The sequence below is a fragment of the Leptonychotes weddellii genome, chromosome 9 (assembly GCF_054177405.1).
Source record: "Leptonychotes weddellii isolate Sample4059 chromosome 9, ASM5417740v2, whole genome shotgun sequence".
NCBI classification, from domain to species: domain Eukaryota; kingdom Metazoa; phylum Chordata; class Mammalia; order Carnivora; family Phocidae; genus Leptonychotes; species Leptonychotes weddellii.
In genome coordinates this window covers 81,569,714-81,586,455 of record NC_138377.1, presented here as the reverse complement: position 1 = coordinate 81,586,455, position 16,742 = coordinate 81,569,714, and the positions used below count along the sequence as shown (strand labels likewise).

Here is a 16,742-nt window from a genome sequence, read left to right as displayed (position 1 = left end):
TGGAATATTACTCAGCCATCAGAAAGGATGAATACCCAACTTTTACATCAACATGGATGGGACTGGAAATTATGCTAAGTGAAATAAGTCAAGCAAAGAAAGTCAATTATCATAAGGTTTCACTTATTTGTCAAACATAAGGAATAGCATGGAGGACATTAGGAAAAGGAAGGGAAAAATGAAGGGGGGAAATCAGAAGGAGAGATGAACCATGAGAGACTATGGACTCTGAGAAACAAGGGTTTCTCAGAGAAACAAGACTCTGAGGGTTTTAGAGGGGAGGGGGGTAGGGGGATGGGCTAGCCCAGTGATGGGTATCAAGGAGGGCACGTACTGCGTGGAGCACTGGGTGTTGTACGAAAACAATGAATCGTGGATCACTGCATCGAAAACTGGTGCTGTATTGTATGGTGACTAACATAACATAATAAAATAATAATAAAATAATAAAAATAACCCCCCAAAGAAGAAATGTTATTCATGTACACTATTGTGTTCATGCAAAATGATGATCACCCCTATATTTTTATTAGAAGAGGGAGAATACTCCCACAGTGACTTACACATAGAAGGCACTCACTACATATTAGCTGAATAATGTTTCTTGGCAAAATCTCATTATATGAAACCACATGAAAATTTAAAGGAAAAAACTTAGATCTTAATCTAACTATGTAGGGACCTATGTGGTCTGCATATAGTGGCTACTCACTAAATAGCTGCTAAAAGAATGCTGTTTGAGAAATCAAGTTATATGGAACTCAAGTTCTAAAATAACTGGAACTTGATTTAGCTGTTATGCAATACACTGTTTTACAGCAAGAAAACCATTCTTCTACCTCGTTCACCTATATTCCAAGATGTAGAAGAGTAAAATGAGAGATCTATAATATACCAATTCAGGACTGAAAATATTACCTTAAATGATATATCGTAACCTTTTCCCAGGGCACAACATTAAAACAGTAAGATCAGCCTGGGGTCCCATGAGAATTGCCACATTTATGTAATTATCATCACGTTGGCATTGAATTGACATCACTCAAGCAAATCTTGCTCTGGTGCAGCCAGTCAATAATAAAAAGCTTAAGCTGATGTCTGACTTGCTACCATCCATAACTGATTGTGACTATGATAAATTAGATTTTAGCAACTGATCAATTAGACGCCACTACAGACTCCATAGTGGACCAGATTTCAAATATAAAATGTACTGGCACTGACTATGCAAACTTACCAGTGTTGTTGTAGGAGCAGAAACAGTTGCTTTCAGATTACTCAGTTCCTGCTGGATTAGTTTCTCTTCCTCCTAAAAAAGTGAAAGTATTTAAATGCACGAATAATGGTTTTTTCAAACTATAACAGTATTTCTTAAAAAGAGAAATATACTTCATAATACTTTCAACAACAACAAAAAAAAACATTATTTTAAAGGACAGTTCTAAAAATTACGTGCTTAAGATTAGCCTAAAGGCATTGCTCCAAACCCTCCCAGTCATTCCTGGAAAGAATAATCCACCATTCCTCTTTCCTTCACTTAATTACTGTCACCTCAAGGACAGTTTAGCAGAAAATATTTTGTTTTGTTTTGGTTTGCTTTGTTTTGAATTAAAGGTGGAGAGAAAGAAGAAATTTTTCATGTACTGGTCCAGGATAAGGTTCTCACACCTTGCCTTTAAGAGTAAAAAATCCTGGGGCACCTGGCTGGCTCAGTCAGTGGAGCATGTAACTCTTCATCTTGGGGTTCTGAGCTTGAGCCCCACATTGGGTGTAGAGGTAACTTAAAAAGATCTTAATAAATAAATAAAAGTAAAAAGTCTTCATAGAAAAGAGAAATAGGGAAAGAAGGAAGAAATAGAAATCAGTTTTCTTCCCTTAAGCTATACTCTTCCCTCTTGTTTTCTCATTCCTCATATCCTTTTCCTCACTTCTCATCTCTCTTTCATACACACAACAAATACACCAATGTGATTACTTCTACTGCCTGCATTGAATTTCATCTCCTTAGCACACTTGAATACTGGCCCCATCTTTGGCTAACATAATGCTATCTTTAAATTACATAATGAATCAGCAGATGTCCATTAGGTAGCTTACTCAAGAACTACTCATGAGGTTCTGCCACATTTAGATATCTTATGTACAGTTTCAAATGCAATTTAAGACCAAAAATAATTTAAAAAAAAAATTCACTCAGAATCTCACAGAAATTAGTAAAGGACAAAATGTTAAGACAAACAGTATCATGTCCATAAATAATGATTTCTGAATGTGAAGCAGAAATACAGCATCCAGCAGAGCATCATCTTATTTCAGCTTAAAAACAATGTTTTAAACCCCAAGGGCACTTTGAAGAAAATCCTTCTCCCTGTCATTCCTTCCCTCTGGGCACTTATATGTCATTGTATATTGCTTATACCCGTCTTAAGCCCAAGATGAAGGACCAATTCCTTGGGGAAAAGAAAATTTGTTTTACTCTTTTTCGTCAGTGTCTAACACATAACCTCTTTCATAAATTAACTTTTGAGCAAATTACGACATAACAAAGTATCTTACACAATCCGTTCAACTATCAAAGTTTGTGGAAACTTAATACTTTCTAATATAACTAGTCATTTTCAAAGCCCATCTGAGGCTGAGATAACAAATTTTACATTTTGGGAGAATTAACGCTTTTTCTTTGCCCACCCGGTTGGTCTAACCTAAGAACCTCAAGCTCCCCAAAGACGCTGAACAACAGGTTCAGAGGGCAGGGTCTGTTCCGGTGTGTGAAAGAACTGGAGAGAAAGAACCTGTAAAGAAACTTTGTAGAAGGTAAACAATGCTGACACTCCCACAGCTCTCGGTATTTTCACTCGCTTGATGGCTCATCTCATCCTCGAACAACCTATGGAATACGTATTGGTACTTTTCCACTTCAACGTTCAGGAAACACACGGAGACTCAAAGATTAAAGAGACCAGCCCCGGATAATAATGACTCAGTGTCACGGCCAACTGTGGAAACTCGGCCTCCCAACTGTCAGTCCGGGAAGGAAAGTGACGCTTCCAGACAGACGCAAGGACCGACTGACACACACGCAGTCCGTAAGCCCCGCCGGAGGGCCGGCCCCGGGGGCTCGCCGCCGGACTCGGGCCTCCCAGCGCCGGGGGCCTCCGCCCCGCGCCCCCGACTTCCCGGCCCGGCGAGCACGTACGTGCTTGGAGGTTAGCGCGGTGATACCGCGTACGAGGCCGCCCAGCCGCGAGGAGAAAGACGTCTTGACGCCCGCGGGCCCGCCAACCGACTGGTTCTGCAAAAAGAGTCCCGGCAACGCCGTCAGCGTCTTCTCCACTATGTCGCTCATCGCCGCCGCCGCCACCGCCCGCGATCTGGTGGCCGCCCGGCTTCATGCCCGGCCCCTGCCTAGCCGCCGGCCCGGCCTCCGTAGACACTTCCTGTTTGTTTGAAGAAGAAATCTTTATTCGCGTCCAGCGTGGACAAGGACAGTGTCGTTCTCGAGAGAGGCCGCCCGAGGGCGCGAGAGTCCGCGCGGCGAAGGGCGGCTAGCCCACCGGCGCGCCGTGGTGACCTCCTGGGGAGGAATAGAAGTACCGCACGGTCCGGTTTCGACGGCAACCCCGGCGTCTCACGCCCGGTCCCTCTTAAGGTAGCCGCTGGGGCCGGTCCCTCTCACGCTTCGCCCTCCAAGGTCTCCTTTTCCGTTTAGACGCCTCCGCGCCGCGCGAGACCGCATCGGGAGGCGCACGTTGCTGGCCCCCATTCGGCCTCCGCTCCCAGGCTGCGGGACTGCGGGCAATCCGCCCCCACCTCCCTCCACCCGCACCCCGAGGGGCGGGACGGCCCGGGCCCTGAGGGAGCTGGTTACACTGGCGGTGTCGAATGACTGCGCGGCTGTCCTGCGGCTTCCTCACGCCGGGGTGTCGCGGTCACTGCCGCTTCCTAACCACCCCTCTTCTCCGGGGATTTGGAGACCAGTCGGGAAGGGGAAGGAAGTGGTCGCGAGGCCACCCCCGCCCCCGGCCGACTGCGCGGCAGATGAGGCTAGGTGTTCCTGCCCTACTCGCAGCCAGCGCTCCCTCCTTTCTCATTTCAGAGCTGATCACAGTGGCCACTACAGAAATACCTTATCTCCCTGTGGAGGGGATAGTTTATCAATTGCTGTTACCCCAGCTTCTACCTAGAACAGAATCTAGTACAGTGGTTCTCAAAATGCGGTCTGGTGACCTCTGAGGGTTTCTGAGACCCTTCCAGGGGATCCACGAAGTCAAAGCTCCAAGCCTAATACTACTTAAATGTTTGCTCTTTTCTCTCTCATCCTTTAAGGAGTATACAGAGAAGTTTTCAAGAGGATAGTTGACTTAAGAGCTTTGTTGGCTGGTGAAATGTGTGCTTGAGTACTCCTCTGTTTTCTGGAACCTTCTAAGGCTTAGGGTATAAACATGTGCGCTTTCAGAGATTAACTGTTTTTCCTTAGTACTTCTAGCTATATTCTTACAAGCTATCTTCCCTTACACCTAATCTCTGTAACCCCATCAATCACCCCCCCAATAAATGGCTTTTTGAAATCCCTAAACTGTCCTTGCACCTATGAAGAAACACAAGAAAAAAGTTTGTTTTGTCGACTTGCTTTGCAAGAATAATTTTTAATTTATTGAAAAAGTTTCTAGATGTTTAAATTTTATTTAAAACTGTTACTCTTTTAGAATTTAATATTTTATTCAAAATAAAATTTTGTCTCTACCCTTTTTAACTTTAGGTTCTTTCGTTGGCTTACAAAAGGGAGATTAGAAGACTTGCTTTCTCAATCTTCCCACATCTAAAGATGCTGAAAAATATGACATTGACCTCAATATCAGAGGATTCTCTGACTCAGGTAAAGGGAAGAATCTGAGCGAAACTGTAAGAAAGGAAAGGGAATTGAATGTTTTAAACATAGTAGGCTCTTTAAAAGTCAGAGCGTTTTTGTTACTTTTCAAACCAGAAATGAAAAACCCACTGAAGCATCGTACAGGTTAAATTATTGTGTTGCACTGGCTGCAAAAGGGCAAATGATAACTGAGAGACTAATAAAGCCTGTACATTACTCAGGAAATGCCTGCTGGATGAAAAATCCATCAAAGAAATCATGGCCAAGCTACTTTCCATAGATGCGGTAGCTCAATAAATTAGAAATTTAGTTGCGGGGTGCCTGGGTGGCTCAGTTGGTTAAATGTCTCCCTTCAGCTCAGGTCATGATCTCAGGGTCCTGGGATAGAGCCCCGCATCGGGTTCCCTGCTCAGCGGGGAGCCTGCTTCTCCTTCTCTCTCCCACTCCACCTGCTTGTGTTCCCTCTCTTGCTGTCAAATAAATGAATAAAATCTTTAAAAAAAAAAAAAAGAAGAAATTTAGTTGCAAATGTAAAGTCTTTGATAACATCTCATCTGCAAAATTATATTTCCTTGAAGATGAACAAAAAAATTATATAAACATAGATGAGATGTAAGCTAGGCTTGTTGCTTTGCTTGTATCTATCCAGTGTCAGCACTAATACTTAAAGATCTTTTATAAAATGCTTGGCAATAAACACAAGTAGTGCTGAAATAGAGCACTGACCAATTTTTTTAAAGTAAGTTTATCCTGGAACAACTGTGCTAATATTTGCACTAATGGTATAAAAGCAAAATTGGGCAAAACTGCTGGCATCTTGGCACAAATCAAGGCAGAGGCTGCAAATTGTACTCTTCACCACCATACACTCCCATTGGGGGAGGGGGAAAGCCAGTTTACCTTAGAATATCTTTAATAAAGCAATAAGAATTCTTAATTTTGTTAAATCTCGACCTCTCAGTAGATTCCTTTTATTTTTTTTTTTAAGATTTTATTTATTTATTTGACTAAGAGAGACACAGCGAGAGAGGGAACACAGGCAGGGGGAGTGGGAGAGGGAGAAGCAGGCTTCCCGCCCAGCAGGGAGCCAGATGCGGGGGGGAGGGGGGGGGCTTGATCCCAGGACCCTGGGACCGTGACCTGAGCCAAAGGCAGACGCTTAACGACTGAGCCACCCAGGCGCCCCAGTACATTCCTTTTAAATACAGTGTGTGACAAAACTGGAAGTACACATCAAGCAGTTCTGATGCACAACCAGGGTTCCTCAGGGAAAAGCACTTGTGAACTCGTTTGACTTGAAAGCTGAACCAGCCACTTTTCTTCATTTATTAACAAACAGTAGCTTTCTTGAAAATGAACAGCAAGTCTGTCACTTCAAGGAAAATAACTGAATTTGTTGCCACTGATAAAATTTAAGCTTTCATGTGAAAATTACAGTTTTGAAGAATGTGTTTCTACCACCAGGAGTTTTATAATTTCCCAATATGTGAGAACTGTTTTGTGAAGATTGGAGGTGGTGTTAATGAATGTTATTTTTTGATCATATATAATTAAATGTGTCCGCATTTGGAAGATCTTTATAACTCAGTGAACCAGTATCTTCCAAATGATCAGTGCATGATGTTATAAAATTATGAATGGACGAAAGATCCATTTAAAGTGCCTATAGCCCAGTGATTTTAATGTAACCCAGGAGAAAAATTCACTGATATGTTTTCAAATTCCACATTGCAACAAACCTTTAAGAGACTATTTCTTGTTAAATTTTGGTGTTGTACTAAAGAAGAATATCCACAATTATTTGAAAAGGCTATAAAAATACTCTTTTTTTCCCAAACTGCGTATCTGTGTGAGACCAGATTTTCTTCATAAACATCAAATCGGCTGATAATGGCTCCCAAGGGTATGTCCACATCCTAAGCCTTGAAACCGGTGAATAGTGAAACTTGTGCTGGTGGGACTGGGTTAAGGATCTTGAGATAAAGAGATTATCCTGGATTATCCCAGTGAAGCCTACATGCCATCATAAATGTCCTTATAAAAAAGAAGCATGAGGAGATTAGCCAGCACACAAAAGAGCAGTTGATGCAGAGATAGGGGAAGAGACTGGCTTCATTCCTTCCAAATGAACGTGAGCAGCCACCAGATTCTGGAAGGGGCAAGGAGAGAAGTTCCCTCTGGAGCCTCTGGAGGGAGCACTTCCCTGCCACACCTTGATTGTGGCCCAGTGAAACTGATGTAGGACTTCTGGCCCCAGAACTGCAAAAGAACATATTTCTGTTGTTTTGAGCAGCCAAGTGTGTGGTAATTTGTTACAGCAGCCCCAGGAAGCTAATACAAACCCCAAAGCAACAGATTAAATAAAGAACCAGGCATGAGAATCCAGCTGTTTTATGTTAAGCCTGACAGTAAAGAGATTTGCAAAATTGTGAAACAGTGCCATTCCTCTCCCTAATTCTTTTTGTTCTGAATATATAGCTGTTTTTCGTCTTTTTAAAGTTATTAACATATAATGGGTCTATTTTTTGCTATTTTAAAATTAATTAATAGTTCAAAATTTTCTGTTTATTTTTTAATTTAGTAAATATATTTAGACCCTCCTCCCTCTCATGCTCTCTGTCGCTCATTCTGTCTCAAATAAATAAAAAAAAAAAAGGGCGCCTGGGTGGCTCAGTTGGTTAAGCGACTGCCTTCGGCTCAGGTCATGGTCCTGGAGTCCCGGGATCGAGTCCCGCATCGGGCTCCCTGCTCGGCAGGGAGTCTGCTTCTCCCTCTGACCCTCCTCCCTCTCATGCTCTCTGTCGCTCATTCTGTCTCAAATAAATAAAAAAAAAAAAAAGTAAATATATTTAGATATAACCCATATAAACAAAAGCTTTTGGAGTTCCCTGATAACTTTCAAACATGCAGAGGGGATCCTAAGACCAAAAAGTTTGAAAACTATCTAGTACATGGTAGGTACTCAATTATTTATTGAAGTAATTATATGTATTAGTCAGTCATGTCATTGATACATGAATACAGGCCAATGAACAGAAAAGGAGTTTAGGGGTAAAATGAATGGTTGCAAGAGAAGAAGACAGAAGAGTTCTTAGAAAAGAGAGAAATTTGGGAAAAAGACAAAATTATCTCCAACTGACCTGATTATGAAGGAGAAGTTGCTGGAACAACTTCCAGAGTTTTCTACCCAGTGTGTGATCTGGGCACAAAGATTGTTGAAGCCCCACCAATTTCTACCATTCCTCCTCTAGGTTCCATCTTGCAAAGCTAGAAGTTGATAATAGAGGTAAGAAACAAATGTCAAAAGCCAGAAGTGAAATGCCTGGTAGGAAAAGCTACAGAATTATATAACAAGACTTGCTAAGATTTAGAATTATAGGATGTGGAAATTGGAAGAAATTTGGGTGTCATCCATGTATCCAATCACCTAATATTGCAGAAAAGGATACTGATATAATAGGCTGTGGAAACCACTTGACCAAGGTCACACAACCTTAGGGGCAGAACTGAAATTGCAGTCCTAAATCTAGACTTTGAGCTTGGAGCATTTTCCCCTTATTTTTATGGATTGACAATGAAGAGGTTGCCTGTGGCTTCCTGTTCGTAGACTCTGGCTCCAAGTCCTGCATGAAATGAAAGGGATATGGATGTTCTCTTTGAAGCTTGTAATTTTAGACTGTCCATTTTTTCTCTAAATATGGGCTCTTCATTCTCCTTTTCCCATCTCCACCTTTATCCCAGGTAATTTCACTCAGAATGACGGGATTGAACCTATTAAATTAAACCCTCTAGAAGTAGATTTCCCCTCTTCTTCCAGTCAGGGAGGAAGGTGGCTCTCATTGAGGTGAAAATAGGGCAGAGAAATGTCTCAGTACATTTTAAGAAGGTACGGTGGTCCTAAGACTGCAGTGGGTCAAACTAATTTATTCCTCACATGAATATCAGCAGCCCCACCACTTTCCAAGCAGGACTGTGTCACTTGGAAATATATACAGATGTGTGAAAAGGTAATGTTTTTCTTCTGCATTTCCTCAGCTTCCTTTTTAAAAACTTCTGTTTTGAATAGATGTTAAATTCTCTTCATTCAAAACTCAAAATGTATAAAAGATACTGAGAAAAATCTTCCTCTCTTCCTGTCTCCCAGCTGCCCACTTCCCTTCCCTAGAAACAACTGCTACAATCTATTTCTTCAGAAATATATTATACATACATGTTAGCTTTCACTCCAAAAGTCTTAGATTCTACCACGTGACCACAGAGAATTCAGCCCACTTCTTCTCAAGATGTATCTCTAGGGAATCATTCTTTCATAGAACATTTTCCCAAAAAATTTGTGCCTTCACTTGATGGGACTATTAAAGACAAACAACAGTTGTTCATGCTCACTTACTGCAAGGTTGTCATGCTGTCCAGGGAATGTGTCTGGCAACCACGTGAAAGGGGAGTTCCAAGGACATACAAATATCCATGGCTCCAGATCTCACCTGTGTCCTCAGCCAGACTCTCCCCTAGGCTCCAGGGGAGTCTAGTCTATGCTATTCCTATTCCTAAGTCCCTCAACTTCTAAACTCCAGTTAGCTTTCTTCATCCCTTTGCTCTTGAGTTTAGCATTTGGTCATGTTTTACCTGCGAAGCTCTTGTCAGCTCTCACCAATAATTCTGATTTCCTACTCCAGCTAATTTGCTGCCATTTACCCCTAATAACATGGTTAATACATCTCCAATTGCTCTGTTTCCCTTGCCACTGTCTCTGTCCTGGATTATTGTGAAAATCTAATTATCACCCACTATCACCAATTTCTTCTCTTTTCAGCCAACCCTTCAGAGAGAGCTTTCTATCTCAGAAATCTGATCATGTTATTCTCAGTTCAAAATAGTCAAGTGGGTAAATGCGAACTCCTTACCAGGGGACATAGGCCTTGGTAGCTTTCCCATTGCCTGCCTCTCTGGCATTCTATCCTACTAAGCTTAGGTTAGCATTTTTTTGTTTTAGCAATATCAAGCTGCCAACGGTTCTCTAATTATGCCACGCTTTTAACTTTCATGTTTTTGCACATGCTGACTGCCTGGTATATTCTTCCACTCTTAACTAGAAAATTTCTATTTATCCTTTAAAACAGAACTCAAGCAGTCACTTCCCCTATGAAGCCTTCCCTGCCCCATGTTTGTACCTTATACAACCCCTACTAAAATTGAATTGAAATGATCTATTTATATGTCTCTCTCCCCAGTTAGAACCAAACCCTCAGGGATAGGAGCATGTTTTTCTTATTCTCAATTCTAGTGCAGAATCTATATTTATTGTCATGGGAAAATATTCATGATACGTTGATGTAAGTGAAGAAAACAGGTTATAAAACATATGTATGTATGGAGGTGCCTGGATAGCTCAGTTGGTTAAATGTCTGACTCTTGATTTCAGCTCAGGTCATGATCTCAGAGTCGTGAGATTGAGCCCTGTGTGGAGCCTGCTTGGGATTCTCTCTCTCCCTCGCCCTCTGTGCCTCCCCCGATTTCTCTCTTAAAAAAGAGAGGGGGGTGCGCCTGGGTGGCTCAGTCGTTAAGCATCTGCCTTTGGCTCAGGTCATGATCCTAGGGTCCTGGGATCGAGCCCCGCATCGGGCTCCTGGCTCAGCGGAAAGCCTGCTTCTCCCTCTCCCACTCCCCCTGCTTGTGTTCCCGCTCTCTCTATGTCTCTATCTGTCAAAAAAATAAAAATCTTAAAAAAAAAAAATGTATGTATGGTTTGAGTCTGTCTTTGACAAAATACATGTCAATCTCACACTTACCACAATTTGTAAGTATAAAATTATTTGCTGGATTTATTTAATGTCTTTCTCCCCACTAGACTAAATGCAACTTGAAGGCAGGGATCAAGTGTTTACCACCATTTTCTTAGCACCTGGCACAATTCCTGACACTTAATAAGCACTCATTTTACATTTCTTAAAGGGTGTACATAGAAAAATATTTGGACACATAAATACCGAAATGTTAAAGGTGGTTGCCTAGGATGGTGGAATTATGATTACTCTGTATATTTTTCTTTATGCTTTTTGGTATTTATTGAATTTTTTAAAATGATAATATATTACTTTTATAATCATAAGGAAAATTAAAACCTTTTTAGGAAGGAAGCAAGGAACTAGGAACGCAGAGGTCCATCCAGGTCCCAACTCTACCTTCTCTGTCAAGATAGATTAAATGCGTTTGCCTCAGAAATGGGATTTGTGGGAGCTGAGAGTGTCAGGGATTAAAGCAGAATCAGGAAGAATTATGAGAAAAAAGACACACTAGAAGAACATCTGGTTATTAGTTCCCCACTACTGGCAATAATCTGTGAGAATATAAAGTACCCATTGATGACCATCTCCACTAAAACTAATCCCTAAATTTGTCCTAAAGTCTAAGCAGTTCATTTGTCCTAACATTTACCAGTGTTTCTTAACTTGTTAAAAGAAATTCATTGTAAAAGGTATTCTGTGGCTAAATTAAGTGGGAAATGCTGCATACTTTTTTTCTACTCACAGCCCCGCTCTTACAGATGTGCAATGTATCTTGGCATATTCATGACCCTGTGAAGTCCTATAATAAAGAACCCCATTTAATTTTGTTTAACTCAACATTTCCCAAATATTTGCAACCTATGAAACAGATTTTTTACCAACCAACAAGCTGGTATCTCATAAATACCTGCTTGATAAACACAGTTTTATCTAACATAAAAATGGATTTCAGGGCAAGACTTCTCACATTGATGAAGAAAGGAGATAAACAAATCCTCTCTATGGAAAACAAGTATAAGGCAAAATTATCAAAAATATCCATTTCAGTGCTCTAGAAATCAATCAGATGCACACAACAAATTGAGAAGTGTCAATTATTAAAAATTCTACACATCAGGTAAAAATGGTCTGTGTCATTTGTCCCAGAGGCTACTCCTCCATGCCATATAAGTTTGATTGGTGATGTAATCTATCAAGGTGGAGCAAGTCATGAAAACCTCTTTTAATATGGAGACAAATGTGAAAAATCCAGTGGCATCTCCTGGCCTGAGGTTGCAGTCCTGATTGGGGTAAGCAATTGATCAAGGATTAGCCAGTAATATAAAAAAGAGATCAGGAAACAGATAGTCATAGATAGTGGCTCTCCATCCATCACTGGCCAACCAGAGGCTGCATGTACACAGAGGAAACATAACAGGTCCTGTTGGAAAGTAAAAGTTAAGCAGATGTGAAAACTGCCTAAAATGTGAAAGTTCTCTCCAAACCACACATATATCTAATAGCAGAGAATGGAAGTCCTACTGGCTCTGGGTGTTTGAGCACAACCTCTGATGAATCCTGGACTAACCACTAAGCTATGCAGGTACAGGATGACCCCTAAAAAGCCAGAGACATCAGTAAGCACACAATGTGAGGGAGACAGCCACAGATTTAGTCCAGGCAGGTTTAAAAAAAAAACAAGCAAAGGGAAAAACAGCAACAACTATCACTGGGGCTAGAAATCAGAAACCAGATTTGCTACAGAGTTTTATCTAAAATGTCCAGCTTTCCTGGAGGCATCACAATTTTGGACTTCAAGTTATATTATAAAGCTGTAGTGATCAAAACAGTTCGGTACTAGCACAAAAATAGGCACATAGATCAATGGAACAGAATAGAAAACCTAGAAATGAACCTACAACTACATGGTCAATTAATCTTCAACAAAACAGGAAAGAATGTGCAATGGGGAGAAAGAGTCTCCTCAACAAATGGTGTTGGGAAAACTGGACAGCAACATGCAAAATAATGAAGTTGGACCACTTTCTTACACCTTACACAAAACATAAATTCAAGGGACGCCTGAGTGGCTCAGTCGTTAAGCGTCTGCCTTTGGTTCAGGTCATGGGTCCTGGGATCAAGCCCCACATTGGGCTCTCTGCTCAGCGGGAAGCCTGCTTCTCCCTCTCCCACTCCCCGTGCTTGTGTTCCCTCTCTCGCTGTGTCTCTCTGTCAAATAAATAAATAAAATCTTTAAAAAAAAATAAATTCAAATGGATTAAAGACCTAAATGTGAGACATGAAACCATTAAAATCCTAGAGAGAACACAGGCAGTAATCTCTTTGATATCTGCCATAGCAACTTCTTACTAGATATCTCTCCTGAGGCAAGGGAAACAAAAGCAAAAAATAAACTATCAGGACTTCATCAAAATAAAAACTTCTGCACAACGAAGGAAATAATCAATAAAACTAAAAGGCAACCTTTTAAATAGAAGATATTTGCAAACGACATATGTGATAAAGGGTTAATATCCAAAATATATAAAGAACTTACAAAACTCAACACCCAAAAAATGAATAATCCCATTAAAAAATGGCCTGAAGACATGAATAGACATTTTTACAAAGAAGACATACAGATGTCCAGCATACACATGAAAAGATGCTCAACATCACTAAGCATCAGGGAAATACAAATCAAAACTACAATGAGATATCACCTCACACCTGTCAGAATGGCTAAAATCAACAACACAAGAAACAGCAGGTCTCTTTTCCAGCTGAAACCAGGGAGGGTGGAGAAGAGAGGGAAAAGAAGGTTCCTGCTGTGCCAGAAACCCTTAAGAAAGAAGTTTGCCCAAAAGAAATGCAAGGAGGAAGCTTATCTATGAAAAAGCTAACCATTACCACAAGGAATATAGGTAGATGTACAGAACTGAGATTTGAATGGTGAGGATGGCAAAAAAAAGCTGGCAACTTCTACATACCTGCAGAAACCAAATTGGCATTTGTCATCAGCATCAGAGGTATCAGTGGTGTGAGCCCAAAGGTTTGAAAGATGTTGCAGCTTCTTCACCTTCGCCAGATCTTCAATGGCACCTTTGTTAAGCTCAACAAGGCTTCAGTTAACATGCTAAGGATTGTGGAACCATATATAGCATGGGGGTACCCAAACCTGAAGTCAGTGAATAAATTGATCTACAAGTGTGGTTATGGCAAAATCAACACGAAGTGAATTGCCCTGACAGATAACACATTGATTGGTAAATATGGCATCATCTGCATGGAGGATCTGATTCATGAGATCTATTCTGTTGGAAAATGTTTCAAAGAAGCAAACAACTTTTTATGGCCCTTCAAATTATCTTCTCCATGAGGGGAAATGAAGAAAAAGACCACCCATTTTATAGAAGGTGGAGATGCTGGCAACAGGGAAGACCAGATCAATAAGCTTATTAGAAGGATGAACTAAGGTATCTACCATGATTATTTCTGTACTCTGTTCAGTTAATAACTACTTTCAAATGGAAAAAAAGAAAAAGAAACAACAGGTATTGGCGAGGATGTGAAGAAAGGGGAACTCTTCTGCACTGTTGGTGGGAATGCAAACTGGTGCAGCCTTTCTGAAAAACAGTATGGAGTTTCCTCAAAAAGTTAAAAATAGAACTACCCTATGACCCAGCAATTGCACCATTAGGTATTTAGCGAAAGAAAACAAAAATACTACTACGAAGGGATACATGCACCTCTGTGTTTATAGCAGCACAACTACAATAGCCCAAATATGGAAACAGTCTAAATGTCCATCAACTGATGAATTGATAAAGAAGATGTGGTATTTACATACAATGGGATATTACTTAGCCATAAAAAAGAATGAAATCTTGCCATTTGCAGTGACATGGATGGAACTAGTGAGTATAATGCTAAGCAAAATAAGTCAGAAAAAGACAAATACATGTGATTTCACTCATATGGGTAATTTAAGAAACAAAACAAATGACCGGGCGGAGGGGAGAGAGAGAGAGAGGCAAACCAAGAAACTGACCCTAAACTATAGAGAACAAACTGATGGTTACCAGAGGGGAGTGGGGTGGGGGGATGGGTGACATAGGTGATGGCAATTGAGGAGTGCACTTGTTGTGATGAGCACCAGATGATGTATGGAAGTGGTGAATCAGTAAATTGTATACCTGAAACTAACACTGCATTGTATATTAACTAACTGGAATTTAAATAAAAACTTTAAAAAAAATAATAAAAAAATAGAATGTCCAGCTTTCAACAACAAAATTATGAGAAGCAGGAAAATATGATGTATACTCAGGGAAAAAAGCAGTTGATAGAAACTGTCTCTGAGTGGGCCTGCATGTGGATTTAGCAGACAAAGATTTCAAAGCAGTTATTATAAATACATTCAAAGAACTCAAGGAAATCATGTTTAAATCATTAAAAGAATATATGAGAGCAATGACTTAACAAATAGATAATAAAGAGATGTAATCTATTTTTAAAAAGAGAACCAAATGTAAATTCTGAAGTTGAAAAGTATAATAGTTGAAAATTTACTTGAGTTCAACAACAAATTTGAGATGGCAGAAGAGTAATGAATGAACTTGAAGGTAGATTAAAAGAAATTATTCAATCTTTAAAATTGAGAGAAAAAAGAATGAAGAAAAAGAAACAGCCTCAGCGACCCGTGGGATACCATCAAGTATATCAACATAAAGGTAATGGGAGTCCCAGAAGAAGAGCGAGAAAAGGGGGTAGGGTAGTTAGAATACTTAAATAAATAATGGCTGAAGATTTCTCCCATTTGATAAAAAATACAAAGAGAAAAATATTTGAAACAACAAATGAAAAACAATTCTCATTTAAAAGGGAAAACCAATTCAATGAATAGCTGACTTCTCATCAGAAACAATGGCAGCCAGAAGATGGTGGTATAATATTTTCAGAACTGAAAAATCAAGAATTATATATTTAGCAAAACTGGTCTTTAAAAATCAAAGTGAAGGTCTTCATTCCCTCATGAAGGCTCCTGTGTTATGTAAAACTTAAATAGATCTGTATTCTTTTTACTGTTTAAAAAACAGAAAGTGAAATAAAGACATTTCAAGATAATCAAAGAATTTGTTGTTAGTGGACTTGCCTTCTAAGAAATATTAAAGAAATTTCTTCAGGGGTGCCTGGCTGGCTCAGTTAGTAGAGCATGTGACTCTTGATCTTGATGTGAGTTCAAGCCCCACATTGGGTGTAAAGTTTATTTAAAAAAAGGGTGAGGGGAGAAATTTCTTCAAACTAATAGGAGATGACACCAGACATTAACTCAAACTATACAAAGAAATGAAGAACACAAGAAATGGTAACTGTAAGAGTAAATATAAAACACTATAATATTTCTCTCTTTTTTTTGGTAAGAACTCCTTTAAAAAACAAAAGATTGTATAAAGTAAATCATAACACTGTATTGATGGGTTTAGAACATGTACAGATGTAGTATGTATGATAATAATAACATGAAGGAGCAATAAGTGGAACTACATTGGAGCAAAATTTCTATATTTTACTGGATTACTATTATTCCAGTTATTATTAATCTGAAGTAGATTGTGATACATTAAGATGCATACTATAGTTCCCAGAGGAACCACTTAGAAAATAATTCAAAAAAATATAGTAAAAAATTAACATAGGAATTAAAATAAGATAAAAAATATTTATTAAACATAACAAAAGACAATAAAAGAGGAACAGAAGAACCAAAAAAGAAAAAGATGTGATATATAGAGAACAAATAGCAAAATGCCAGATGTGAATTCAGCATATTCTTAATTATATTATAAATCTGTTTTATAACAGATTTCCTTCATTTTGTTAATGTGATGTATTGCACTGATTGAGTTTTGTGTGTTGAATTTTCCTTACATTCCAGAAATAAATCCCACTTGGTCATGGTGTATAATCCTTTTAATGTGCTATTTTATTCTGTTTGATAGTATTTTGTTGAAGATTTTTGCATCAGTGTTCATAAGGGATGTTAGTCTGCAGTTTTCTTGTAGTATCTGTCTGACTTTAGTATAAGGATAATGCTAGCTTCATAG

General features: G+C 39.6%; 1 protein-coding gene and 1 pseudogene across 1 annotated transcript in view; one reads left to right on the top strand and one right to left on the bottom strand.

Annotated features, from left to right (window-relative positions):
• The window catches only part of AP4E1 (adaptor related protein complex 4 subunit epsilon 1), a 46,115-nt gene extending 42,457 nt beyond the window's left edge, over positions 1 to 3,658 (bottom strand). Inside the window, exons 1-3 of the mRNA XM_081831859.1 lie at positions 3,197 to 3,658; positions 1,173 to 1,309; positions 713 to 719 (exon numbers count right to left, since the gene is read on the bottom strand). Coding sequence (XP_081687985.1) covers positions 713 to 719; positions 1,173 to 1,309; positions 3,197 to 3,346 — 294 coding nt within the window. The 5' untranslated portion in view covers positions 3,347 to 3,658. The remainder of the gene's footprint in view (positions 1 to 712; positions 720 to 1,172; positions 1,310 to 3,196) is intronic.
• Positions 3,659 to 12,743: 9,085 nt separating this feature from the next.
• Positions 12,744 to 14,620, top strand: LOC102750070 (large ribosomal subunit protein uL30 pseudogene; annotated as a pseudogene).
• Positions 14,621 to 16,742: the final 2,122 nt, after the last annotated feature.